Raw genomic sequence first — 27,773 nt, 5'->3', positions numbered from 1 at the left:
TTTGATTTAATTTTTAATAATCGTATAAGCAGAACATAATATAATAAATAAAAAATTTACAAAATAAATCTTAATTAACTGAAACGCACTAGTTTCAAGATAATTACGTTCAATATATTTTAGTTTTGTTTTAATTGCACGATTTCATTTTTCGTTTGACAATTTTGTGCGTACTTCAAGCGTTTGTTCCTACATGTCGGCTGTGGATCCACCTTTAGTGCAGTTGGAGGACGTTGATCTTATGAGCACATTTTCAGATGAAGAGTCAACGCCTGCTCTAAGTACAGGAAAACTCACAACAACGACAAAAGTTGAAGTAAGTAAATAAAATTCAAGGTCATTAATTATTTGTAAATAATTTCAATGTCATTATAAAATAAATTTAATTAGTTGACAGTCCGTATAAACATTTAAATTTTACATATCCAAATAACTGATTATAAATTGACTCTACCATATGTTTCTAAATTAAACAGAAATCGTGTTTAGTAACATATTGTAACAATCTTAAAAAAATTTTTTTTAAATGTTTTTTGAATCATTTATTAATTTTGATTAAATTGTTTTCTTTATTGCAGATAAATACAATTGGCATTAATAATAAAGAAAAAAAAGGCAAAAAGAAAAAATCGCGCCGACAAAACGTGCTGCTATCTGTTGACGATGATGACGATGGAGCTGCCGAAATTAAATATAGTGATACAAATGATGTTAGTATTGATAACGACGATGACGATGAAAATACTTTCTATAATGACTTAAGCAACGATAAACTAAATGGATACCATCAGCAGTATAAACAAAACCATAAACAAACGCTCCAACCGTCAACGCTTAAAAATACTCACGGCAACAGCATCATTTCGCTCTCATCAAACACCTCACCTTCTCTTAGCAACAACAGAGAGAACCATAGCGGTAGCAGTAGTGGCAGTGCAAGCAATCCCAGCAATCGCAGTACACCACAACCCGGCAGTGGAGTTGTTACACCGTTGTCACTTCGAAATTCTCCACAGAATTTTCATAAAATTCATAATTTGCCATTAAATAATCACGGACACGATTGTGCTGACGACGGTGACGAAATTTGTTTAGTGCCAGAAGTTGATTTTGAAGTAGGTTCGATGGGTGGGGGAGATAATCGTGAATCACAGCCTTTATTAGGTGGACATAGTGGAAGCGGCGGTCGCGATCAAACGGATTTATCTTTCAATACATTTGTCGGTAAGTCAATACTTCCTAGTTATTCATATTTAGGTGTACATAAATGTTAACGTCGATATTCTATTATACTTTAAAATTGGGTTATATATAATATATCAACCACAAAAGTGAAGCCATACAAATTTCAATTTGCATAGAGTGTAAATAAATATATGTAAAAGAGCTTTTGGTTCTTGTTTAAAAAGGTGCATATGAAATATTTCTTTTCAATGAATTGCGGTCAAAGTACTCTAGCTGCAATAATACATTTTGTAATTACTGTTAGTTAATTTATTCAAACTAAATAGGTTTATTGATATAAATATTCGTTTAAGAGTATGCATATTTGAATGATTGCGATAATTATATAAAAATTACTTAATAAACGTGTTTGTTGCGCTTCAGAAATAATTACTCTTCTGATGAGTCACATATATTATCTTCTATTTCATCATTCCCAACATCATTGTAAACTATTTCAGTACAAAATTACAAAAAAAAACCAAACAAATAAGTTTTATCTTTACGTTATTTTAATACCCTTTACACAGACATGAGATAATCTATTTTTTTCAAACTTAGTAAACAATTTTCATTAAATAAGATAGTGATTATTAACTAGAATTATCATGTTAAAAATATACTCATATAACTTAAAAAATAAATGTAAATACATACAAGTTCAAACATGTGAATTAATTGTACTTAAAAATATATTATGACTAAAGGTTTCAAGTTTTTAGTAACATTCATCTACATTTTTATTTTTATTTTTATTTTATATATATATTTCATTTTTTTCATATTATACTGCATTCACTAAAAGAAGTTTACTATTTAAACTGATTCTGAACTGAAAAGGTTTTATAGCGGAACCTTCAGAGCTTTTTTACTCTAATTAAACCACCGACCCTTGTATTGAACCATTAAGGTTTTGTGTATTTGGCATGGCGCGATGGTGTCAAAAAATTAATATAAAGCATTTCAAAAATTTTGGTTGTTTGCAGTCTAAAGAACCATATTCAAATATATATATTATAATATATTATACATATAATATTTTATACATATATTTTCTGTATACATTTACAAATATATATCTTATACTAATAATGTATAATAATATTATTATATAATACAATAATGTTGGAAAATAAGTTCGTACCAGTTCAGTTATTTTGACGCTATTTAGTATAGTTAACAAATATCACACAATCATGAATTTGATTGATATTAATTTAATAAAACTTCTATTAAAGTTTAATTGCTACAAAAAAATATATAGAATTATTTAAAAACTTTTATATTTTCTATGGGTTTTGTCATCTTCTTCCTTGTATTACAAATATCTTGACAAATTTAATGTATTATAATTTACTACAGAGTAGGGTATAAAAATTGGTATTTTCAAATTATTCATAAAAATAGTAGATTAAAATAAATGATTGCATTTAGATGTATTCTTATATTATTATTAAACCTATTGTCGTGAAATACCCCAACAGCCGGTATTGCGGCGAGAAGAGTCCTATTGTACCAGACTTATTGTGAATTCTTATAACTTAAAAAACAGCTTACCCGTTTCATTTATTAAATATAATATAAAATAAAATAATTTATTCAAATAATAGATAATTAAAAAGATACATGAATATTCTAAATCAATTTTTCCTTAAAGTGATGGTGAATGACCTTAAAATATATTACAATAAAATATCAGAAAAACGACTAAATAAATATTGTTTAAGAAAAAGCTATTAGTGTGCCATTATTAACGTTTAGTCTGACCGTGATAACTAATGATAGGATAATATTTTATTAGTTAATTAGTAATTAGGATTCCTTTTAAGTCATTCCACAAAATTGTTTACATTTTTTAGCAAATTCTATAGAAAATTGTTAGTTCTGCAAATTAAAATCTTATAATTTAATAGTTAAAAAAAAAATGTGCACAACCATTAAGTTGACATCTAAACCATCTATAGTTATAGAATTATATTGAATACATAACCCAGGAACTGTTGCTGAATTAAACGTAATGCTATTACAATATTTGCCCATCTACATTTTTAACTTTTAAGTTAGAGTAGTTAGCGGCTTTATAAGTTAATCAGTAATCTTGTTATTTCATTGAGCGGAACTCTTACAGTATATAATAAGCTTTGGAACAGGAATGTCTTTAAGAATCTACTTAATTTTAATAACGAATTGAGATATAAAATATAGTTCAATATATATTTGAAATAAAAATATAGATTTAAAATATATCTTAATTCGTATTTCCAATATGGAAACTCAGATATAGTTTAAGAAACAGCCTGATATTATATCGCAGCGTATCAGCGCCATCCCTGCTTAAAACTGCATGGAGTGCACATTTATATATAAAATAATAACGTTTTATATATGATTACATAAATGTGTAATCCGTAAAGTCAAGATATATAAGTACAAAAACTGAAATCAAATTGTTCTTGTTTTTAAAGCACTTTTGTCAGACCTTGTGTAGTGTTTGAAAATTTTGATATGAATCTTCGATATCAAGAACAGTATCAGCGCACCAACAAAGTTTTTTAGGTTAGTCGGCGGGGATATGTCTTTAATAGCTGGTATTTTATCTGGGGCTAGATACTATATTATATATAAATTTATGGATAATTTGTACGATAAGCAAACCGAAACATTTGAATAGAATTTGGGTTATTTTCTTTATAAAAATTACCTCAATCGTTTTATAATTTAACGTTCTAGATGTATATCTGATTACAAATGCTTATGCTTTACGATTTTTCTACTTAATTATTGCACATTTGATTTAACTGATATTACTTATTAATAACAATACGACCAGGCCCATATAATCTAAAAAATGTTCTATGTTCATTATGTATTTCCTTTAATAATTTCATCAATATATAAAATATATTAATAATCCAGTCATTTTGATTATTCTCGTTTATTTACGCAAAGTTGTAGAATAGAATAAAATTTTTCTTAGCTTTATAATTATTTTGTTTCTACAAATCTATTAAAATTGCGCTTTGTGTTAAAAACTGATATGAAATTCAATTACGCCCTATAAACATCAACAAAGAATCAATTGTCCCAATGCAAATGTACGAGTATATTACATATAATTTTAATTTTTTTTAATAATAAATATATTTTTTTTGTGAATAATAATTTAAAAGAATTTAAAAATATTTCATGAGTTATATATAATAAACTTTGCTCAAAAATATATAATTTAAATTGCATTTTATCAAAAAATTTGGTATAAACTTACTTATGAAGAATTGGAGATAAGAAGGCCTTCTCCCTGTTTTTAGCAATTATTTTCTTATCAGCAATTTTTACGATCTAAATATTATTTTCATACACAGTCATCATAAAATCATTTCGCACTGCCACTCCAGTATATCAAGTACTAATTCATTATGTATAAAATATATATTATTATTATAACGATTCGTTTTTGCAAAACGGTTTCTTATACATATTAACTATTAATAAGATTTTTCGACTACAAGTAGCACTCCATACCATGTATATTTTATGTGTTATATTATAAAAACACATGGTAAATTAATAAAAACTTCTTATTTAAGTTAAATATTGTTAGAACTACTTAAATATATCGTCCGATTTTGTTGTATACTGAGCGAAGTTTTTGAAGTATTGAAATATTTGACTTGTATCTGTAAAATACTGCTTTTGTAGGGTTATCTTAACAAATAATGTGATGCCATGCTATTTTCGGCCACTAGCAAAAAGTATATCAGTGTTTTTTTTAATGGTTAAAATAAAGACTTATGAAGGAATTTTCTGTAAGATAAAATAAGAGAAGGAGACTTTGAAGGAGGGTAGGGAGATATGAAGAGATAAATTCTTAAAGTTCTCCAAGGCTTGTATTGAATTTCTTGTAAAGCACTTTATAGTTCAGCCCTAATACGCTTCTAAATATATTTATAAGTAACAATTTTGTTTTATTTCAAAAAATTTATAAATTTACAATTTTGTCATTGACTATTGAAACAATTGATTCATCGTTAGGCGCTTTCTTTTGTAACCAAATCACAAAAGAACAACCGCTTATTTTAAAAATAACATATGAAACAACACTGCTCGCTTATTTAATCCAACCTTTTTGAAACCGCTTAACTAATAAGCAGCTTAAATCACATGGTTGCCAAGACTAAGAACTTGTGTATTGTGAACGATTTTTGGAAGTACATATGAAATTTCCAGTTCACTGTGAATTATTTCGTAAATTTTTCGTATTTCGTATTATCATTGTTTGTAACAAATACATTATTTTTTTATTTATTATTTTTCTTGTAAAAGGCATATAAATTATTATTTTAATCATAATGTAAAAAGGAAAATGTTCTTGCCAATAATTGGACAGAATTATTATTCATTTTTGAAATTTTAACTTCCAATTTTATTACGCGTTTTGTATATGTAAGCCTAACAAAATTTTCGTTTTGTCCAGAGTTGCCATCGAAAATAGTGTTTATTTTATTTGTTCTTTTGCGACATGCTTACAAAAGAAAAGGCCTATTGCTGTTTGTAATATGATATTTACGAAAAATTCTTTTCTTTTTCCGATATGATTTCCTAATGAATATATTGAAAACACGTTACAATTAAATATTTATTTTCCAATTTCCATTATTATTTTTATTATTTCAAAGGGCTTATATGAATACTATATAATACAATAAGTTGTAATTTATTACGTTCTCCGAAGTATTTTTTTGCTTTTTCTTCAAAAAAGATATTCGAAATTAATGTTTTAAATTTAATTTGGTTTTAAGATCCATTATGCCAAAGATACTAATTTCTGAATAGAAGTTTTTTATGATTTTTAAACAGCGAAGAATTACAATTTTTTTTCTATATTTAATTAATTGAATTTTATTGAATTTTATTTGGTTGACCATACAGCTGTTGGTTTTGTTAGTTAGGCTTACAATTTTGAACATGATAAATTTAAAGCAATGATTATCGCGTTTATTAAGCGGACAAGCCAAAGTTGGAAGATATTATCGCTGTTCAAATTTCACGTTTTTTTCCTTTTTTTTTGATTTCTTAAAAAATAACAATTGTAACATTTATCGTGCTGGTGATGAGTATTTGGCAATCCTTGAAATATCCAAATATTATTTAATTAATTAAATAAAAAAAAATTGTAGAAATTTTTGCTGTTAAAATAACACAATTTATTGAATTGTGTTATTATTAGAAGAATTAGTGCGACCCTTGAAATTTATAATGCGAAGGTCTCCTAAAGTAAACTTAGCAAATTAAGACTATTGATTACCTAAACAATAACTCTTATACTTTATACTATGTTCAGACAGCCAAATTTTCATAATTTCGTAAAAATGAAATTAAGTTAATTACGAAAGTGTTCATACTGCCCCAAATTAAGGAAATCATGCATTTTCTGTTTACAAAACGAATGTTAAAAATTACATGCTCCAAACACCATTTGTATCTGGGATATTTTAAAAGTTGATTATTATATAGTTAATAAAGGATGACATTTAGTAGTTTTATTAGCTTTAGACAATTTCAGGTATGTGAATTATTTTTCACTCTATTTTAAATTAATAACAGTTGCAATTTTTTCTCTATATTCAAAATTAAAAATTTGCATCACTTTCAAAATATTTTCCGGTTTTATTAAAGTCAACTGTCATTGATATTTATTTTAAAAAAATTTCCCTTTTTCGTTATCTCAACTTTTTCTTTTGCTTAAAATTTATTCTACGTATAGTTGTATTTGAAATGTCTCTTAATTTCAGCCTTTGTTTCAAGGAAATTAAGGCATATTTTCTTAATTCCGTTCTAACCTTAAAACTAAATTTTGTATGGAAAAACCAATTTAATTTCGCTGAAGCGAAAATGAAATTATGATTTTTGTGAAATTAAGATGTTTCTGAACATAGTATTAAGCTTAGTTTTTCAATTTGTTTAATGAAAGCCACATGCAGGTATTGAATTCCTTGTCTATTACCTGCAGAACATGAAGAGATAATGTCAATGTACTTGAATTTCATATTTTAATAATTAACATATTAAATAATTATAATAAATATTATGTTTGAGTTGCTGTAGCAGCGTAGCATTCAGGATGCTTTAAAGAAATGGAAGCAAACAGCTAGTATTTAACTTTTCTGCAATTATGATATAGGTTGATAAGTGGACATCCCACAGAAAAATTTCAACTCTGTATATGCAGATAAGCTATTATTTTACGCAAGCTTGTATCATAAAAAAAAAGTGCACTGTAGAATACCTCATGAACAGGTATCTAGCCGAAAGTACTTTATTCGTACTCGTTCTATTTCTATCTAAAAATAAATTTCTTTTTTATTGTTTTTTTTTTAAATTATTTAAAATACTTATTTTTATTTTATTTCTATTTACATAACTTCTTAAGATTGTAATGATTATTGTATTTAATGTGTGCTCATTTTATTATTATTTATGAAATAAGTAACACTTATGGTCATACGCATTATATTTTTCTAAGATATTTTTCTTCATTGACATACTTAGTTGCATCCACGTATATTCATATTTTTATTATATGTAGATAACAAAAGCTGAATTACAAGAAAAAGAGAAAAACAGATTATTTAGATCATATTTGAGAAACCTCAACTATATCAATAAACATGCATTCTCATATATTCCTTTCTTTTAATTTTTTTCTTGTTCTTAGATAGGTGATCAGATAGGTACTCAAATGCAATAAACTGCAAAGACTCGCATGTATAGCTATGACGGGAACTATTAGAACATGTCCCACGTCAGCACTGGAGTCCATAGTGGGTTTTACCTTTTTTTTTTTTTTTAAAGTGGGTTTTACCCCTCTGCATCTCTTCATTAAAAAGACAGCAGCCCTGAGTGGAGCTAGGCTACACCCTGCATCTCTTCATTAAAAAGACAGCAGCCCTGAGTGGAGCTAGGCTACACCCTGATATCAATATGCACGGAAGTCTTGACAGTCAAAACTCTATCTGCAGACTAGTTTCTGGCATAAAGATCTGCGATAGGACAGATCGCATGAACATGGAACTTCGCTTCGGTAGAAAGTTCGAAGTCCTCATTTCTGATCGATTGGACTGGGAAAATGGCACTCCTGGAGCAGAACCAGAAGTGATTTCATGGTTCACCGATGGTTCAAAAATCAAAGAAGGAGTTGGTGCTAGAACATTTGGTCCTAACACCAGAATCTCGCTAGCGCTGGGTATATAGCCCACTGTCTTCCAAGCGGAGGTTCACGCTATCGAGATCTGCGCTCGTATCAACTTAAACAACGGGTTGAAAGGCGCCCGCATCTGTATTTACTCAGATAGTCAAGCAGCAGTCAAAGCTCTATCCTCTTGGAGGTTTTTCTTAAAGCTTTCATTAGACTGCTTTGATGTGCTGCAGCAGCTAGCAAGCAAAAACAAAGTGACGCTTTGCTGGGTGCCTGGTCACACAGGAGTAAATGGTAATGAATTTGCCGACAGTCTTCCAAGGGCAGGTTCTGCCACTCAAATCTGTGGACCGGAACCCTATTGTGGATTAAGTTGGTCTACAACTAGGTATCTAATTGATAAATGGATCTTAGCCGAGAGAGGTCGCTACTGGCGCGACAATCGAGGTAACCGTCAGTCTAAAGAGTTGGTTCACCGATATAGTTATCGCAAGACATCCCTCCTTAGCAGATCAGACTTGAGATTGCTGGTGGGATATTTAACGGGTCACCAAGGACTGCACCTTAATAAGATGGGTCTATCCGAGGAGACGGAGTGTCGACCCAGCCTTGATCTGGGCAAGGAGGAGGTCACTGGGAGGAGGGCTGCTCTCTCCTTCTGACATTAGGAGGTCCTCAACGGACGACATTCTGGCTTTTATTCGAAAAGCGGAATGTCTTCTGTTCGGTTAGGGTCAGTTGCAGCACAAAAGTTTTTTATAGTTCTTAATTACTCAGCTAGTTAGAATAATTTTTATTAACGTTTTAATATATATGTTAAAAAAATTCTATCTTATAATTGTACTTTTTAATTTTATGTTCATTCCCATAGACATCCATACACATATATATATTTTCATATTATTTAGTTCGTCATGTCTATGTTTATCGTATTAGTGATAAAAAAATAAATTAAATAAAAACTGAACAAACAGCGTGTATATTTTTTATGTTTTTCTGATAAGAATTAGTTTTTTTGTTTTTTTTTTAATGACACACAAAATAGCAGGGATTCCATAAAAGTTTTCTAAATTTTACTTATATTTAAAATATATATAGATATATATATTGTAAACATAAATAAATATATAAAATATATATATTTAAGACATTTGCTAGAAGCTTCCAGTAATACTGGCTTTACTTTAACCCTATATTCTATATTCAAAGTATTTGAGAATATTAAGTGCTTCAATTATTACTATAGACGTAATTTTTTCTTTCAGAGTAGCAAAAAAAAACACGCAACTTACAAAAGAAAACATGTGAAGCAACAATAATGCTCTTAAAATCTTCAGAGTTAGGTTTTATTAGCTAAACATTTTAAGTTTTAAGTTTCAGTGCAGCCAGATTCAACAATTAGTCTATTGTGAATGTTCACTGGAAATTTACTAATAAATACAAATTCATAAATAAATTAAATCATTTAAATATATAAGATAAAAATGCTTACTATTGCCCTTTTAATATCCATTTTGTTTTCTTTTATTAAAATTAATTAATTTTTATTGTTTAGAATTTTTATATTGCATATTGTACACAACACAATAAAAAAAATTTATGTCAAAAAAACATTTAACAAATTTTAAAAGTGCTGTCAATTCCTTTCAACCACAGTTGTTATTTTTTTCATGTAGTGAAAGAAAAAATCACAGCTTATAAAATACTCTGCTATAACTAAATAAAAATAACTACCGTGATTATACTTTACGTGTAGAATATACCATATGTGAATATTTGATAGTTCATTAACTATTAGCTAAAAACTATAAACTGCATTTAAAGAACATGAAAGTCGGATATATTATTTCATAGAAGGTCTTCAATAACAGATACATACATAATTTTACTTGTATATTTAAACTGACAGTTTGACTTTCCCCAAGTCTAACTATGATAACAATTCATTTTATGTTAATATTATCTTATGCTTCAGACATCGAAAGATATATTTTGAAAAAAACTTTACCTACAAAATTGTAAAATTATAATTAAGATAACAAACTAACATGTTTGATAATGAGCACTGTAGGCTTCTTATTTCTAATATTAGTCACTGGGTATATTTCTAAATACATTTTAGTCTCAGGAAAGCGCAATGCAAAGCTATTGCTATAAATATGGAATTCGACAGTCAGATTACAATTAAACTACTGAGCTAAGTAACTATCATTGAAAATTGCTTCAAGTTATACTCAGTGTACTGTGGGTAATTTGACTCGTAGTTGGCATATATTACATATATTATATATTAATTAAATTTTGCACATTTGCTTCTTAGTTTAAAATCTAACTGTGGACTACTTTTCAAGTAAGACTGCTAGAAATCGTGCTCATATTACGAAAATTTGAATTTTTCAGCTGCTATATCTATACCATACAAAGTGGAATAAAACTATTTTCTATATTTTGTTCAGTTTAGTTTATTTGTTTATTTATTTATAACTGTAGAGATCTCCAGCTCTTGGAATATTAAAACTAAACAAAAAATTATTTAATAATTAATAAAAATTTATATTGGTATAACAAATAATAGGATAAATAGATTAAGGAAAATGAAATTGAAATTGAATACATCGAAGAAAAACTATTCTTAATGTGATTTAGCCATCGAATTTCGGCAAAGAATTAAAAAATGGATTAGAAGTTTAGAAGTAGGCAGATCCTAAGTACTAAAAGTAAAAAAAGAAAAAGGTATTGATCTGATCCCAAAACGGCGTTGAATTTGATTGGAGAAATTACTTTAGGAATCGAAGATAGGAGTAGATGATATGCGGCCACCGCAGCAATAGTAGAATTCCTGAGTGTTACTTGGGAATAGTTGTTTGCAGAATAAAAAGGATATATCTAATTTCTGGACGTGAGAACATCGCAATTTGACTTTGCGAAGGTGTATCAAGAAAATATGGTATTATATCATTTGAACGACATTTTCGAAAGTTAGAAAGGTATTACAAGGACAGTTTGCAAGACGCTGACTTTAGCCGCTTTTTTTCCTGGCATGCATTTATTTATGACCAAAGATCTACAAAACTCTTAGCTTCTGAGAGTGAAACATAGTCTTTGATGATCTAAAGAGTATAAAATTATTATAGGAGAGACAGGCTGTCGTAGCATACTACGAAATGTTTTTTTTTTTGGAGTATACTTGAGGAAAATGACATGTAATAAGAATGCCTTTTAAGATTTTGTGAGAACGAAGTAGGAAGCAGCAGAAAAAGAGGGTGACCAAGAAAAAGATGAAAAGACAGTGTGCAGCAAGATTTAGAAGAAATGAACATAAGAAATTTGAAAATAAAAACAAAAAATAGAGCAGAATGAACCTGTTGTCACGGATGATGATACTTGAGGAAACAAAACTGTGGCAGTACTTAGTTAACCTCCAGATAAAAGTCTAAGTATAAAACTGGTGCATTTATGTACTAAAAAATATTTGATTTGCTCATTAAACAATATGTTGTAAGAGTGAAGGTTGAGGTTAACTAATATTTGATTAAAATATTTGATTAAAAGTATAAAATTTGTGCATTAATTTAATAATATATATATAATATTTATAAAGTTCACTAATTCTTGTGTTTTAAAATATTATTCGTCTGTATGTATGAAAATTCTCTGAAGATAAAAAACAATTATAACATATATTATATCAGTTTCGTACATAAAAATAATCGCAGCATGAAAATGTTATTCATAAGAAAATTTATTTTATTTAAAATTAAATTTCTATAAAAAATATGAGTTTAAGTAAGTTTACACTATCTCAATTAATTCGATATATATATTTAGCAACAAATGCTATTTTGCATAAAATTGCATAAAAAAATGTACTCTAGGCTCATTATATTAGCATTATGAACACCTAATGTATATATATAGGGTCATGTTATGTAGAGTTTCACAGGCACGTCAAAATAGCTCTTTCTAGCCATGTCGAAAATGCATGTTATGTAGAGTGTCACATCAGTAATGCCAATTTCGTATTTTTACTACTACTTTTGTATTTTTTGGTTGTCTAAATTTAAAAGGAAATGTAGATATGCTCACTTTCAATTTGCCACTAAAAATAACCAGTGAGAATAACTCATGGAGGTTATAAAAATAGTAATTTATTATCATATTTTCTAATAGTACTACAATATTATAAGATTTTGTTTAAAATCGGAAAGTGTGAAAATTAGTGGTGTTAAATACAATAATCTAAACATAACATAATAGACATTGCTTGACATATTTAATCTATCTTTCCTGCTTGTGACAAAAAAAATTTTTTTTCTGTCAAAACATTTACTATATGAAAATATGTATACATAAATTTTACAATAACTTCGCATCAAGTAATAGATTATATAGATATGTAATACAGCTTTTGGGTAAAAATTGCAGTAAAGTTTCAGTATGTCTCAAATGTCACTTAAAACTAAAAGTTCACGGTTCTCAGTAAGATCGTTCGCGAGTATCAAACCTCCTGATAAAAAATGTTGTGAATGTCATAAGTTGCATTGCTGCAATTCCGCGCAAAAACTGTTCCGGATTGAAAGCGATGCTTTCATAACACCTAAACCCGTTAAAACGGATGAAGAAGATGATGAGAGTTCTATTTCAACCTATTTATCCTTGAGCCTTGCGCTGGGTGAATGCTTCTGTATTAATTGTCCATTAAAAAATTTGTGTAAGTTTTTTTAAGAAAATGCATTATTTATTATTTATTTATATTTATTACATTATTTTATAATTTATTAAATAATTAAGTTTCAAAAATATTCTTTATGGAGTTGGGCTTTCTAGTCCTATTTTAATATAGGACTATATATATATATATATTTTTGAATTTTTGAATTTTTAAAATTGTAAATACTCCGAAGACATATTTTAACCATTTTGACACAATTGGCACGACATACAAATGTATATCACTGCTAATTATAGTCCTAATTGATAAATCAATTTTAAAAACTAAAGTTTTGAAGCAACAATACACTTTGTGGTATAGATTCTTTTTAGAATTAGTAACTTATAAATGTTTTCAAATTAATTTAGTATTTTTGTTTCTAAAGATGTCCGCTTTGAAACAAAATTATTTGTTTTTTTAATAAAAAATACATAATGATGAGTTGTTCGGAAAGCAATTTCGTCTCTTCCTAATATAGGGTTTAATAAATTATATTTTTTTATTGCTAACTTTACATTAAAACAATGGCAAGCACTTCTCTATCTTTACTCTGTATGACAATGCCAAAATCACTCGTATTGCTGAGTACCTTTTGACACTCGCCCGTAGGTATCTCACCCGGCTCCATGACCTCCCTCCTGATGTCTCTTGTCCAGATACCCTCCCAGTAGACCTTGTTCTAACTTTACGTTTTAAACCTCCACAGTACCTTCTCCACTATTTTGATGAGCTGGACCAAAATCCTCTCGCTATTCCCCTCTTTAACCGCGGCTTTCGTGACCCTGGTCACAAAGTATATCACTAGTCTCACCCCCACTAACTAGCCGTAAACTCACCACCTTCATTATTATCCTTTCTTCTTAATTCATGCCCTTGCTTTCTGACTTAGATGAACCTAGTTCACTAGGTATTAAGTCTATCTACTTTCTATCTCCCCTGATTACTGAAATGAAGTTCCCACATTGCTGTGGGAATCTTCTCCATACATTCCTAAGAGTGGGTTTTAGTGGGTTCAAGTCAAAAACATTAAAGCCCATAATCATCATATATTTTGCCAGCTAAGCCTTACTTGTGCAAAAATTCCATTGATTCTACACAGTAGTTTTCTGCTGGCGTCATTTTAAATATGAAAAGTAAATAGCAGTATTTTTGGCATATTTAAAAGTTAAATACGCCAAATTAAAAAAATGCTGTTAAAATAACAAAAAAATTATTCCTTGTTTATGGAGAAGACGTATTGATGTGGTTTGCACAAATCTGACTCGGCTATTTCGTGTTGAAGTTACATCACATACTGGACGGTCAGTTGAAGATGATGATAATCTTTTTTTCAGCTCATGTCGGGTAATACAACAATCAATTCTGAAGGGTACTTTCATAAGCAAAATGAATGCGATACTTCGACAGAAGAGACCTGAATAATTGAAATATAGAAATCTTGTAGTGTTCCACCAAAATAATGTGAGACCGCATACAAGTTTTGGTGACTTACGAAAAGTTGCCAAATTGCCATACTCACGATATTTCCCATATCTGGTAGCGTCTGTTTATTATTTATGCCTTTCTCTACAAAAATTTTGAAGGTAATACCTCTGCTTCAAATGAGAATGGAATCGTGTTTCTGTTAGAAAGATGGCAAGAGGTATTTGACTAGAATGGACAATATTTAGTTGCATAAAATATTTATTCACAATAATAAAATCGTCTTTAACTTTTATAAAAACAAAAACGTAAGGTTTTTGAACAGTACTTAATTACAACACAATTTTTATTGTTTTTAATTAATTAAATTTTTGGGTGACCATACAGCTATTTCGAGTATTGGCAAATACCCATCATCACTCCGTCTTTTAGAAATATAATACTTAATACTTTATACTTAATAAATAACTTGTTGACAATGCAAGTACCAAGATTTGAACTTGTACCCTGTCAAATTTGAAGCTCAGCGTTAGTGGTAATTAGCCAATTGACTCAAAGCCGTACTTTTATTGATCTTACTTGAAATTTAATTAATTATTTTGCTCTGGAAGTTCATTAATAAATTCAATTGCAAATTATACAATAAATGAATTAATAGTTGTTTTCACTCCGTCTTGCAAAATTATTGTAATATGCACGAAATGTAAGAATGCTATACTAAAATTGCAAGAGTGCGAGAATACCTCCATTGCAGAATTGCAACATCAAAATAAAACAGCTGTTTTTGCAGCATACCACAGCCACATGAGAAACAGCAGATGTCAAAACAGCTGTTTTTTCCCCCTCTTTTGTTTAGTTACAACCATATATACATGGGTTTAGGTATAGAAGGTGGCAAAAAATTGCAAGAAACTTTGCGCGTGTGTTTTGTTCTTGTCTATTGCAATTATACACAATCTGTGCATTTCGTGCATCTTCCAATGAGTTTGCAAGATAGAGCGAATCCCTCTAAAAGTTAAGTTATTTTTAATTGTTGTGTTTCAGTATTATTTCTTTTTGTGTCGTTAATATTTATTATGGTTGGGAATTACTTCCCACACAACCATCTATAAAGCTACCTTTAGCATCAAGTTAAAGTAATTATAATTGACTAAAATTTGGTATATGTTGATCTATATTGAGATTTTTCCTTTCCATACGATTTACATTGTTTCTTGAAACAAGAAATCGTCTCCTCCTGTATTTATACTATTTAGTTAAAAACGGCCTGTATATATTAATAAACTAAATATATTAATTATTAAAGCTCTTTTTGTTTTCTCTTTTTCTTGTTTTAAATTTACTTATTTTCTAATTTATTGAATTTTGTTAAATACACAATATATAGAAATTTGCATTTTCTTTAAAATGTTCAATATTCTTATTAATAGAATGTAAACAATGTAACTAATACGTCACCGAATGCAAAATTACATATTGTACATTACAGCGGGTGAATGTAATAATGTGGCGATAACTGTGTAAGAATGTTATACTTATATATGTATATATATTTATCTACATACGTGTGTATTTTGTGTTAAATTTGAAGAAAAAGAACCTAAGTAAGTAAAGCCAACTAATTCCAAGGTTTTTCCCCCTGTCAGTCAACCTCGTCTCACTATAATTTAGTTTGTAATTTTATTTATACTCTTAATTCGAAATTATTTGCATTCAGTCTGAAGTACTTTCTTGCACTCTCACATCGTATTTCTGTTGGATGGTAGCATTAAAAACAAAATGTTAGCAGATACATTATCACTGAATAGTTTAAACTCCTACGAGGAAATTTCTTCACCACAAATAATTGGTAAGAAATATTGACCTTTAAATATTTCTCATTCATACATATTGCGTGTATATATTCTCTATTTTTAGTTTGTAGTAATTTTTTCAAAGTATATGGAATTTAAAATCGAAACCCTTAATTAATTGAATAAAAAATTTATAAATTTAAGGTTTGAAACTTATAGTTTTAATGTTAAAAAACTTAGAAGTGTGTTAAGGCACTCAGTAAATTCTATAGAGTTCCTTATGAAGAAATATGTTGCGCATACAAATTATTTACAAATATTTGAATAATAAAAAGTGCAGTGGTCGAATAATAGTTTTAAGAACTAATTTTATCAGTAATATTTTGTTGATTACTTTCAATAATTATTTTTTTCGAATTTTTCATATAGTTAACATAAAAGATTTTCGCTGTTTGCAAAAATATTTGTTTAAAAATAAAAACCTATACATGCCTGTACCTATATATATATGTGGAATGTGTTTAAATTTTATTGTAGGAAAAATGTTATATGGAGAATTATTGACCCCATATGTGAAGAATGATCTAGCTTGAAATACAAAAATAAAGCTTAGTAATAGTCGGTGATGCAGCGCATTTAAGTGAAAAGGAATATACTTAGAGAACTTTTTATAGAGATTTTGTGATACGCGGCAACGTTAAAAATATAAATTTAAATATTGTTATAATACACTACTGTTCACAAAATCTTACTATTAAGAAATAGTTTCTATTAAGAAAAAAATTACTTTAATTTATATTATTACTATCGACAGTTATCGACAGTATAATCCGCGTTTACATTAAATTCTGAATATAATGAGCTTACATTTTGTTCGGAAATGATTCAGATTTGATAAGAATATATATGTCGCTTTATATATTCGAATTTCGTAGAAAGCACAACAATTTGTGATATTCTTTTATGAGTACCGAGAACAGAGTCAGATATGAAAAAGTCCTTACTGTTTTTTTATTATATGTTTACTATTATTTTTTGTTTATAGTAATCTTTTAAAATTAGATACAAATTATATTTTTTAATTCACTCAGTTGAATTTCACAGACATGTTTTATCAAATAAAAAATCCAATAATCTCCCCCCAATCAACAGCTGTTGTTGTTTGTAACCTGAAAGTCGATTTGGGAGGTGTTGAACGGCACTTAATCGTCGGAGACGATGAGTGGCTCCGGCACGTAGACCCGACCGTTCTTGGAACATCGACAGTTGGTAGGATCCGAATGGTGGTATATTTTTAGTTATCTTATCCTTCCTTTTATGAAAGACGCTGAGATCCTTTATTGCGCTTCTATCTATCTATAGAAATACTCTTTTACATATTTTTAAGTAATATCTTTACAATAAATAAACATACAAAAATCTAAGCATATCTTTTAAAAATTTCTTTTATAAATATTTTATTTCAGATGATCCTGTATTTGCCGATATAGTTTCACAAGTAGAAACTGGTATCGAACATGGTATAATGCCAGAGCGAATTTATCAAGGCAGTAGTGGTTCATATTTCGTTAAAAATAATAATGGAGTGAGTAAATTCAATATTTAAACGCAAAAATAATTAATTAATTAAATATGTAAGCTCTTAGAAATATTTGTTGCTTCTAAAGCTTAAAAGCAAAAAATAATTCTTTAGTGTTAACAAGAGCTAAAAAAATAAAAGAATTTTGAGTGGGGAAATTCTTCAATTAGTGTATTTGTTGAATTTTTGGTAACATGTCTTACAAAAATAAATGCAATCTTAAATATTATTTTAAATATAATATAACTTTTAAAATAAAATTGAAATTTTTTATTTAGCAAATATTAGCTGTTTTCAAACCCAAAGATGAGGAGCCTTACGGTAGACTGAATCCAAAGTGGACTAAATTAATGCATAAAATATGTTGTCCTTGTTGTTTTGGGCGGGCTTGTTTAATACCAAATCAAGGCTATTTATCCGAGGCCGGAGCTAGTCTAGTCGATCGCAAACTGAAATTAAATATTGTACCAAAAACTAGAGTTGTACGTTTAGTAGCTAAAACATTTAATTATGCACGCATAGATCGGCAAAAAGCGAAGCTTAAGCAACGCATAAAAGAGCATTATCCTGCAGCCCATTTCAACCGAATGAGCTTACCTTTAAAGGTAAGAATATGCTTTTTATTATATTTTTTTTGATAAAAAATTTTTTTTCATATCTTCAATACAGACTGGTTCTTTCCAACTTTTTGTTGAGGGTTATAAAGACGCGGACTACTGGTTGAGGCGTTTTGAGCAAGAGGAACTTCCGGAACCAGTTGCTAAATCATTTCAACTGCAGTTCGAACGTCTTGTGATATTGGATTACATAATACGAAATACAGATCGCGGTAACGATAATTGGCTAATTAAATACGAATCACCAACGCCCAAGCCCAATGTTTTACACAAATTAAGAGCTTTTACGACTGACAAACGAACGGTTCCCACTGCTGGTTTTTTGCATAGCGGTGCGATTGACGAAAATGAAGATGAAAATTCAAGATCGTCGTCAAACCCTGACATGCCATCCACTAGTCAAAAGGGAAACGACACAAATGCTCGTGATAATGTGGTTGAAAGTGATGATGAGGATGAAGTACCGCCGCCGGAAATAAAAATTGCTGCCATCGACAATGGTTTGGCATTTCCATTTAAACACCCCGATTCGTGGCGAGCTTATCCTTATCATTGGGCTTGGTTACCGCAAGCTAAAGTGCCTTTTAGTCAAGAAACAAAAGACCATGTATTACCATTCTTATCTGATATGAATTTCGTAGAAGAAATTTGTTCAGAACTATTATCGTTGTTTCAAGTAATTATTCATTTAATTTTAAACGTATAAAAATGCAAATAAAACTATTAACTATCATTATAGCAAGATAAAGGTTTTGATAAAAGACTTTTTGAACGACAAATGTCTGTGATGCGTGGCCAAATTTTAAATTTGACACAAGCTCTTAAAGATGATAAATCGCCCGTACAGTTGGTGCAAATGCCTGCAGTTATTGTTGAGAGGTAATTAACTTCAAAGTTTAATATTTATTTTTTCAAATAAAATAATATTCTTATTTAAAAGAAACAGTTCCTAAATTTATATTGAAATGCTATATTATTGGAAATAGACTGAAATGTTTGCTGTATTGGGTTTTTTTATTAAATCAATATGTTTTACACTAACTGTTAACAATTATTAAAAAGCCTCAGTCATTTCAGTCTTTACAAAAATGACTTGTATGAGCCTTAAAATAGAAATGGGCGTTATTCTTTATTTAAATGGACTAATTCAGAGTTTGTTTTTATACTAAACAAGCCATGTCATTCAATTTTATAGCAGATTGTTGAGCTGAAAAGATGATTGTTTTCTTTGCGTTAACATGATTTGAAAATCTTATATCACTAATATCTCGTTGCTTGCTTAAATTGATCATAACAACTCATTATCGATTTTCTGCCTACTGCAGTACTCCTATTCAGGTGGCGCTGCTGCGTGTACGCTTTCTTCAGTCTCGTTCATCAAGCGCAGTTAGCTCTCACTTTACTTGATCAGTCTACCGGAAATACGTTCTACTTCTATGCTTTCTTTCTCCAATTGCTGCTTCTAACATCTTTTTCGCTGAAGCCTTGTCATCTATTCTCACGACATGACGAAGTCAGCGAAGCCGCACTAATATTCTCTGTATGCCCAAAATTTAAATGTAATTGTTTTGTCTTTATCCTTATAATTTTTCATGCCGTTATAAGTTTTCAAATCATGACATTTATGATAGTATTTTAGCTGCTTTATAGTAAAAATGTGGTAGAAATCATAAAACCTACTCAATTTATATACTTTGAAATAAAACAAAGTACAGAATTACAAGGAACTTAGTTATTAGTATTATTAGTAAACTACAGAAGACTACGATTAAGTACGTTCCATTACAGTCTAACCTTTAGAAGGGTTAACAAGAAATTAACAATCAGTTTTACTACTTTTTATATAAAATAACACTGGTAACCTGCTGGTGTAGATGCATGTTGAGGGAGAGAGAGAGAGAGAAAATAATTTTTTTTTATGATTCCTGCTATAAGATATCCAAAATATTCAAAAAATAGACCATTAAGGGTGTTTTAAAACGAAAAAAAAATCATATTAAATTATGTCTGAAGACTATATTGGATTTTTCTGTCAATAAATAAAATTAGTGTTTAACTGAATAGAAAATGTTAAACCCCAAACACCAACTAATATGTATGAATGTGTGTAACACATTCAAAATAAATAAAAGTTAAAGTTTAAGAAAAATATGTAAATACACACACTATTAATGATTATTTTCTTCATTAAACTTTATTCATATAGTTAAGTTGGAGCTGAAACGAAACGCACTCTTCTGCAGTCCATTTATAACTCTGCTTTATTTATTTCTCAAAAATCTTAAAATCTAAAATTATAATAATTGTCTTAAAAACTAAAAGAGAGTTTTACAATATACTTATAATTAGGTGTAGTTCACACACATGATATGATATATAATGATATATTAAGTATATTATAATATATGACACCCTCACCCCTACATTCAACAGTCCCTGTTGAACGTTTATTTCAATTAATCTAATTAAATTACTAAATCATATTTAAATTTTAATGTTATTAATTATTATTATTGTTTTGAAATTTAAACTTTCGCTTTACTTGTGTTTTATATATTTTTTTAAATTTGTTGTTATTTGACAATATGTAATTCCCTTCTTTCCTGTAATTAGTAATTCTTTTATATTTTGGTTGTGACTTACTGACTCTATTATTATCTACAAATTGATTTTCAAATTGCTCGGTATTAACATTGTTCTTTTTTATGTTTATTGTCTTAATTTTGTTTACTTTATTTTTATGTATTTGGTCAGATAAGTTAAAAAGTTCTTCTTTAGATATTAAATTATTTATAAGATCTATAGGTCTTTTTTTTGTAGTAGAATGTATAGTGTTATTGTATAGGGTAATAGATTTAAATACTTTCTCATTTATACCATCCTTGTTGTCTACGTCGGCGTTAAATAACCTGATATGTTCGTTCAGAGTGAGATGTAACCTCTCTATGTCACTATTACCTGATTTTTTATACGTGGTTGTAAACCTAAAAGATATGTTATTTTCTTTAAAGAATTCTTTTAAAGATATAATATCTAGTTCATTATCTGTGACTATATTTTTAGGTTTACCTAAATATTGAACTCTCATTTTGATCCCTTCTAATATCGAGATCCATGATCTGTCTTTCAAAGCGTGCGCTGTTGCATACTTCGTGAGCTTGTCAATACTGGTTAAGAACATAATATTTCTTTGGGGATACCAGATATCAAAATGAACGATTTCATTGTGACAACGTGGAGTTTCTGTTATATTAAGGCAGTGTTTCAGTGGCTGCCTATCATATTTGGCCAGATTACATATATCGCAGTTATTGATAAATTTTTGTATTGTTTTTAGAAAATCAGGGTAGTAATACTTTAGTTTCAGCTCTGAAAATATTTCATTAACACCTCTATGATTATTTCTAGTATGCTCCTCTTCGATTATATTAAGTAATTTGTCTCTATCAGTAATATCTTCCAGTAACGTGTTCGATTTTAATACTCGTAACTTGGTGTTATTTGCAAAGTATTTTGAGTACAGTTCTTGAAATTGTAAATATAATTGATTATCGCTACAGTATACTACAATTAATCCTTTTTCAGGCAATTTATCTTGCATTATTTGTAAAAGATCACTATTTGATGAAACCCCAATTATTTCTCTAGTTTTCCTTTTGTATAAAATTTTTGTTTTAAAATACTCCCTTTTCGATTTCTGCAAAAATATTTGTCTTTTAAATAGATTGAGTGGCTTTTCTGAAATGCTAATGAAGTGCGCACTGTCAGTATCTGCACTGTGAACAGTTTCGATGTCTTCATTAAACAGTTCATTTAAGTTAATATAGAATTCGTTTATATTTTTCTCTTTTACATGTCTACTGAGCCCATCTGCTACGACATTTTCTTTTCCTTTGATGTGTGATATGTCAAAGTCATATTCATTAAGTTCAATCTTCCATCTCTGTAACTTTGAATTCGGTTCTTTCAAATTGCTAAGCCAAATAAGTGGTCTATGATCTGTCTGAATTGAAAACTTGCGACCAAACAAATATGGGCGAAAATGTTTTGTTGCCCAAACAATTCCTAAGAGCTCTTTCTCAATAGTACTATAGTTTTTTTCATTAGGTTTTAGTGCACGACTAGCATAACAAATTGCTCTACCATTTTGCATGAGTATTGCACCAAGCGCAAGGTTACTCGCATCTGTAATAAGGGTGAATTTTTTATTGAAATCGGGTGGAACGAGAATAGGGTCAGATTTAAGAAGAGTTTTAAGTTTTTCGAATGCGTCTTTATATTCTTGATCTTTTATATTAATTTTAGTATTTTTTTTTAAATATTTGATAAGCGGACATGCTATTTTCGCATAATCTTTTATGAATTTTCTAAAGAATCCTGTTATACCTAAGAATGACTTAATTTCTGTTTGGGTTTTGGGTAATTCAATCCCGTTTATAGCATCAACTTTGATGGGGTTAGGTTTTATCCCTTTAGATGTGATTAGATGTCCTAAATATTCTGTCTCTTGAACTAAAAATGTGCACTTGTTTAACTGAACTTGCAGATTATATTTACCAAGGCAATTTAAAATTTTATTAAGTGAGTCAAAATGTTCTTCTACGCTTGAAGAAAAAATGATTATATCGTCTAAATAAACAAGACAATTTTTCCCAATAAATTCTTTTAAAACACGATTCATTAATCTTTGAAATGTGGAAGGAGCGTTTCGCAGGCCAAATGGCATACGCAAGAACTCGTAGTGCCCATACGCGGTTGAGAATGCAGTTTTTGATATATCATCTGGATGCATTTCAATCTGGTGAAATCCTTTTGCCAGATCCAATGTTGAGAAGAACTTACAATCTCCTAATTTGTCAAATATGTCGTCCACATTTGGAATTGGAAATCTGTCTTCAATTGTTATATCATTAAGTTTGCGATAGTCAACTACTATACGCCATTTTTTCTCATTGCACTGATCTTTTTTAGGCACTATCCAAATAGGACTATTATATGGACTATGCGATTCTTGGATTATTCCCTGATCTAACATTTCTTTTATTTGCTTATCAATTTCATTTTTATGTATTTGGGGGTATCTGTATGCTTTTGAGTAAATTGGTACATCATTTTTTGTTATTATTTTGTGCTTGATTTCATTTGTAAAAGAGAATTTGCCATTAATATCATTGTCAAAAACTTTATAATTTTTAGCAATAATTGACTTAAGTATTTCTGAATTTTTCTTATTTAAATGTTCAGTATTAATTTTGTCAAATGTGTATTCTAATGTATTAGTAAATAATTTTATACTGTTGATTTCGTTAGTTTCTTCTTCTTTGTTCATAAAAAGGTTTAATACAGTTTTAGTTGTTCTCACTTGTCTATTTGGATAATCTATTACAAAATTTAAATCTGTTAAAATATTATTCCCTATAAGACCATCAAAATTTCTATTAAAATTGCATTCAAGAAATTCGCACAGGTAACCATCTTCTTTAAATTCTTTAAAAATTGGAAATTTACATAATTTTTGTATTTGGAACTCATTGCCAAAAGCTGTTATATTTACGTCTACTCTAGTTTTCCATTTTGGATTACAAATATTTTCATTAATCAAACTGAACTCTGCTCCGGTATCAATTATGAAATATAGTTTTCTTATGTGCGTCTCAATTATTATATAGGGTAATTGTTTTTCCCGTCCATGTAAAAATTTAGGGATGAATTTCCTATATCCATGGGTTCAGGTTTATTGATTTGACTTGAATGCCTGGATGTTCTAGTTTGTGTTCTAGACACTCCGGATGTACGATCAATATATCTTAACGGTTGATAATATTGTGGTGCTACTCTTGAGTCATTATTGAATCCATATCTATACGTTTGCCTTTGACCAGGCATTTCTGACGATCTATTATAATAATTTCTTGGAAAAGATTGATATTGTTTTGGCCTTGTTTCTGAATTATTAGACCTTGTGGATTGGTACCCTTGTGGTAATATTCTCGAATTATTGTTTGTGTTTCTATAATTATCACTAAAATTAATTCTGTTTGTAGGGCGTTGTTGACTCAAATTATATGGGCCTAATGCTGTATACGACTGGTGCCGTGCTTCTACAATAACTTTAAATGCTTCTTCGAGAGAGTTTGGGTTTCTAGAAAATATCATAGTTTTAGTTGGTTCAGGCAAATGTTCTATGAATACTTTTAATGCTATACGATTTATTTCTATTGACGAAAAGTGTAATTCATTGTGAGTGAGCCTTCTATTATGTAGTCGATTTCTAATCTTATTAATTTTAAAATGGTAATTTTCTATTGTTGAGTCCAGTCGAATCGTTTTTAATTCATCCATTAATTCAACTGTGGTTTTCTTTTCACCAAAGTTCGCTAAAAGAATTGGTTTTAAATCACCCCAATCCCGTATTTCTGCATTTCGATGTATTATTTCCCTAGTCCGACCTGTGCATCTATTTTTAAGGTAATTAAACAAAATTTTTTTGTAAGTTTCGTCAAAATTCTCTAAAGATGGTAACAGATTTTCGACCGTATTAATAAAATCTGGTAGCTGATTTATGTCAGTACCATCAAATTCAGTAATGCCATTTATACAAGTCAGAATTAGTTGAAAGTTCTGTACAACGTTAGAATTCATTTTATAAAGAATACTTTTATAGATTTATGTATAAGACCAATATGGTTGTAAATTAAATTATATTACTAAGATTAAATCAAATTAATAATATTACTTAAAATGTACAAGGTAAAAAAATGATTTTCTTAATATAATAATTTATCAGAATGATTTTATATTTAGAAAAAGAAAAAAAAATTGTTAACTATATCTCTATTAAGCTTAAAGTTAAGTTTAACGTTTAATTTATATTTTTCAATAATCAAATCAATAGCTTTTTCCTTTTTTTCCTTCAATCAACCATTCAATTTAATAATCGTTTTCAGCTTCGCTGTGCTCGTGCTGTATTTTCCTCTCGCCAACTCAGCTTCACACTTTGCAAACAAAATCCACTCTGTAATATTTTTTTACAAAATATTCAAGTTCTTTCCAACTTATTGTTGTTTTTTTTTTTATTGTTTCATTTTTTACTGAAATTTCTCTTTTTCATTTATTTTTAAAGAAATTCGTTTTTACACACTTTGAAATAAAATTTTATCATGTCATTTTTTACTGAGTTTTTATTGAACAGTTAATTAATGTTTCACAGTTATTAATATTTGAATTGCATAATTTTTTAATTGAAATTCCGCCGAAATTCGAATTTAGAAATTTGAAATCAAAAACTTCTATTCGTTTTGCTTTCCTTAAAGCAATCGAAAATAAAGAAAAAATTTTTTTTTTATTATTTTTATCCTCGTCACCAGGTAGGTATTTCGCACTGCGGCTTCACCGATTTTATAATTTGCTATCTTTAATTTTAATTCGATTATTTTAATTTTATTAATGTTCGGCTTTCGTGAATAATTATGCAGGGTTGCAGTTATTGTTGTATTTATTATTACGGGTAAATAGTTTTTTCTTTTCAAGGTTATTACCATGCTTTTGCACGTGAACACGTTTTTGAAAATAAAAATGTTTTTATTTTATATGTTTTTTATTTTTTCTTTTTAAATTTTATATACAATTATTTTTTTACAATCTTTTAATTATTTTAATTAATTATTTATACAAATTTTATTATTTTTCAACGATTGCTCGGGCGCCAGTTAAGTTGGAGCTGAAACGAAACGCACTCTTCTGCAGTCCATTTATAACTCTGCTTTATTTATTTCTCAAAAATCTTAAAATCTAAAATTATAATAATTGTCTTAAAAACTAAAAGAGAGTTTTACAATATACTTATAATTAGGTGTGGTTCACACACATGATATGATATATAATGATATATTAAGTATATTATAATATATGACAATATACATTAAAAATAAATATATATTACTATATATTTATATACCAATATACTGTATATATATACATACTATTACTATATATATATATACTATCGGACCTATTCTGTGCACTTGACAAATTTATCAAATTCTTTAATAAAATTTTTGATTTTTATAAAGCAGAAAGCTTTTTGGTATTCTGGACACATCTTGACTCTGGACACATCAAAGCTCAAGTACCTAATGCTTCTCACCACACAATGGTGTAAAGTGTTTTGTATATAAAACTGTTCGTAACTGTTCGTAATTGTTCGTAACTGTTCGTAAAAAAGAACATATATTTTAAAATGCCGAAAGCATTTTTCATGCATTCAAATCACAATAAAAAAAATGCTTGTAAGGCGCGTATATTTTAGTTAAGAATATTTGTCATGCATGCAAATAATAAAAAATGCTTAAAAAGAGCATATTTTTATAGTTGTTAACAGCATATGAGGTATTACCAACTAACAAGGAAAAGAGCTTTTTATTTATGTCACAGAATACCAAAACCTTTACAGCAGTCAATTTTGACAAGTGTCAATGTTTGACAATTTTATAAGGTGCGCAGAATAGGTCCGTATATATATAGTAATATATATTACAACTGTTTTTCGAACAGTAGTGAACTACAACAATAAAAATGTCATTTTTTATATTATTTTAATTAATTGAATTTTTGGCTGACCAAATAAAAATAAATGTTTAAATCCTACTAAAATATTTAGTAATTTCATAACGTAATAAAAAAAACCTTATTTATAATAATATGAATTTTTTTTTTAGGTCAAGAGGAGCAAGTCGAGGATTTTTCTCATTTACGCAACGCTTCCAAAATAAAAGTCCATTCTTTTCATGGTGCTAACATGACAATAAACAGTTAAGCATCGTTACCTTAATACGTATATTGTGAACATACCGCGTATGCTATAATTCATTATAACCACATTATGATTGCGAACGAAAATGATGCAGGCCATGTCTTAATTTCAACAAAGATTTATTTTAGTACTTTGCTGGCAACTGAATACTGTGCACTTAAATATGCTTATGTTTTGTTAATTTCTTCATATATTTTAAAATTCTAAATTTACAGATAAAAATTCATTAAATTAATGAAAACTTTACTTCATTGTTTATTTATATATTTAAATATCTGTGTATATCACTTTTGTGAAATTTGTATATAATATATAAAACCAAATCCAAAATTATATTCATACACAACCCAAAATTTGTTTCATATCATTCCAATGATTTACGTTATTTATTTTTTAATTTAATATATTATTTCAGATCTA

General features: G+C 28.6%; 1 protein-coding gene across 1 annotated transcript; it reads left to right on the top strand.

Moving 5' to 3' along the window:
• The first annotated feature begins 25 nt into the window (after positions 1–25).
• On the top strand, positions 26–27,580 carry LOC119685036 (phosphatidylinositol 4-kinase type 2-alpha). Its single transcript, XM_038099222.1, has 7 exons — positions 26–316; positions 579–1,224; positions 17,812–17,930; positions 18,203–18,529; positions 18,594–19,217; positions 19,281–19,420; positions 27,259–27,580. The coding sequence occupies exons 1-7, from the start codon at positions 194–196 to the stop codon at positions 27,335–27,337; spliced, it is 2,058 nt and encodes a 685-aa protein (XP_037955150.1). The 5' UTR covers positions 26–193; the 3' UTR covers positions 27,338–27,580.
• The last annotated feature ends 193 nt before the right edge of the window (positions 27,581–27,773 follow it).

Source organism: Teleopsis dalmanni, chromosome 2, assembly GCF_002237135.1.
Source record: "Teleopsis dalmanni isolate 2A chromosome 2, ASM223713v2, whole genome shotgun sequence".
Lineage (NCBI taxonomy): Eukaryota > Metazoa > Arthropoda > Insecta > Diptera > Diopsidae > Teleopsis > Teleopsis dalmanni.
The sequence above is the reverse complement of the archived record's forward strand: the minus strand, read 5'-3'. Positions and strand labels throughout refer to the sequence as shown.

Bases quoted from the DNA above. Each gene is read 5' to 3' on its own strand.
- LOC119685036 (XM_038099222.1), top strand. From the start codon at position 194: ATGTCGGCTGTGGATCCACCTTTAGTGCAGTTGGAGGACGTTGATCTT. The intron at 18,530-18,593 runs GTAAGAATATGC...TCTTCAATACAG, and splicing joins GAATGAGCTTACCTTTAAAG to ACTGGTTCTTTCCAACTTTT. The intron at 19,218-19,280 runs GTAATTATTCAT...CTATCATTATAG, and splicing joins AACTATTATCGTTGTTTCAA to CAAGATAAAGGTTTTGATAA.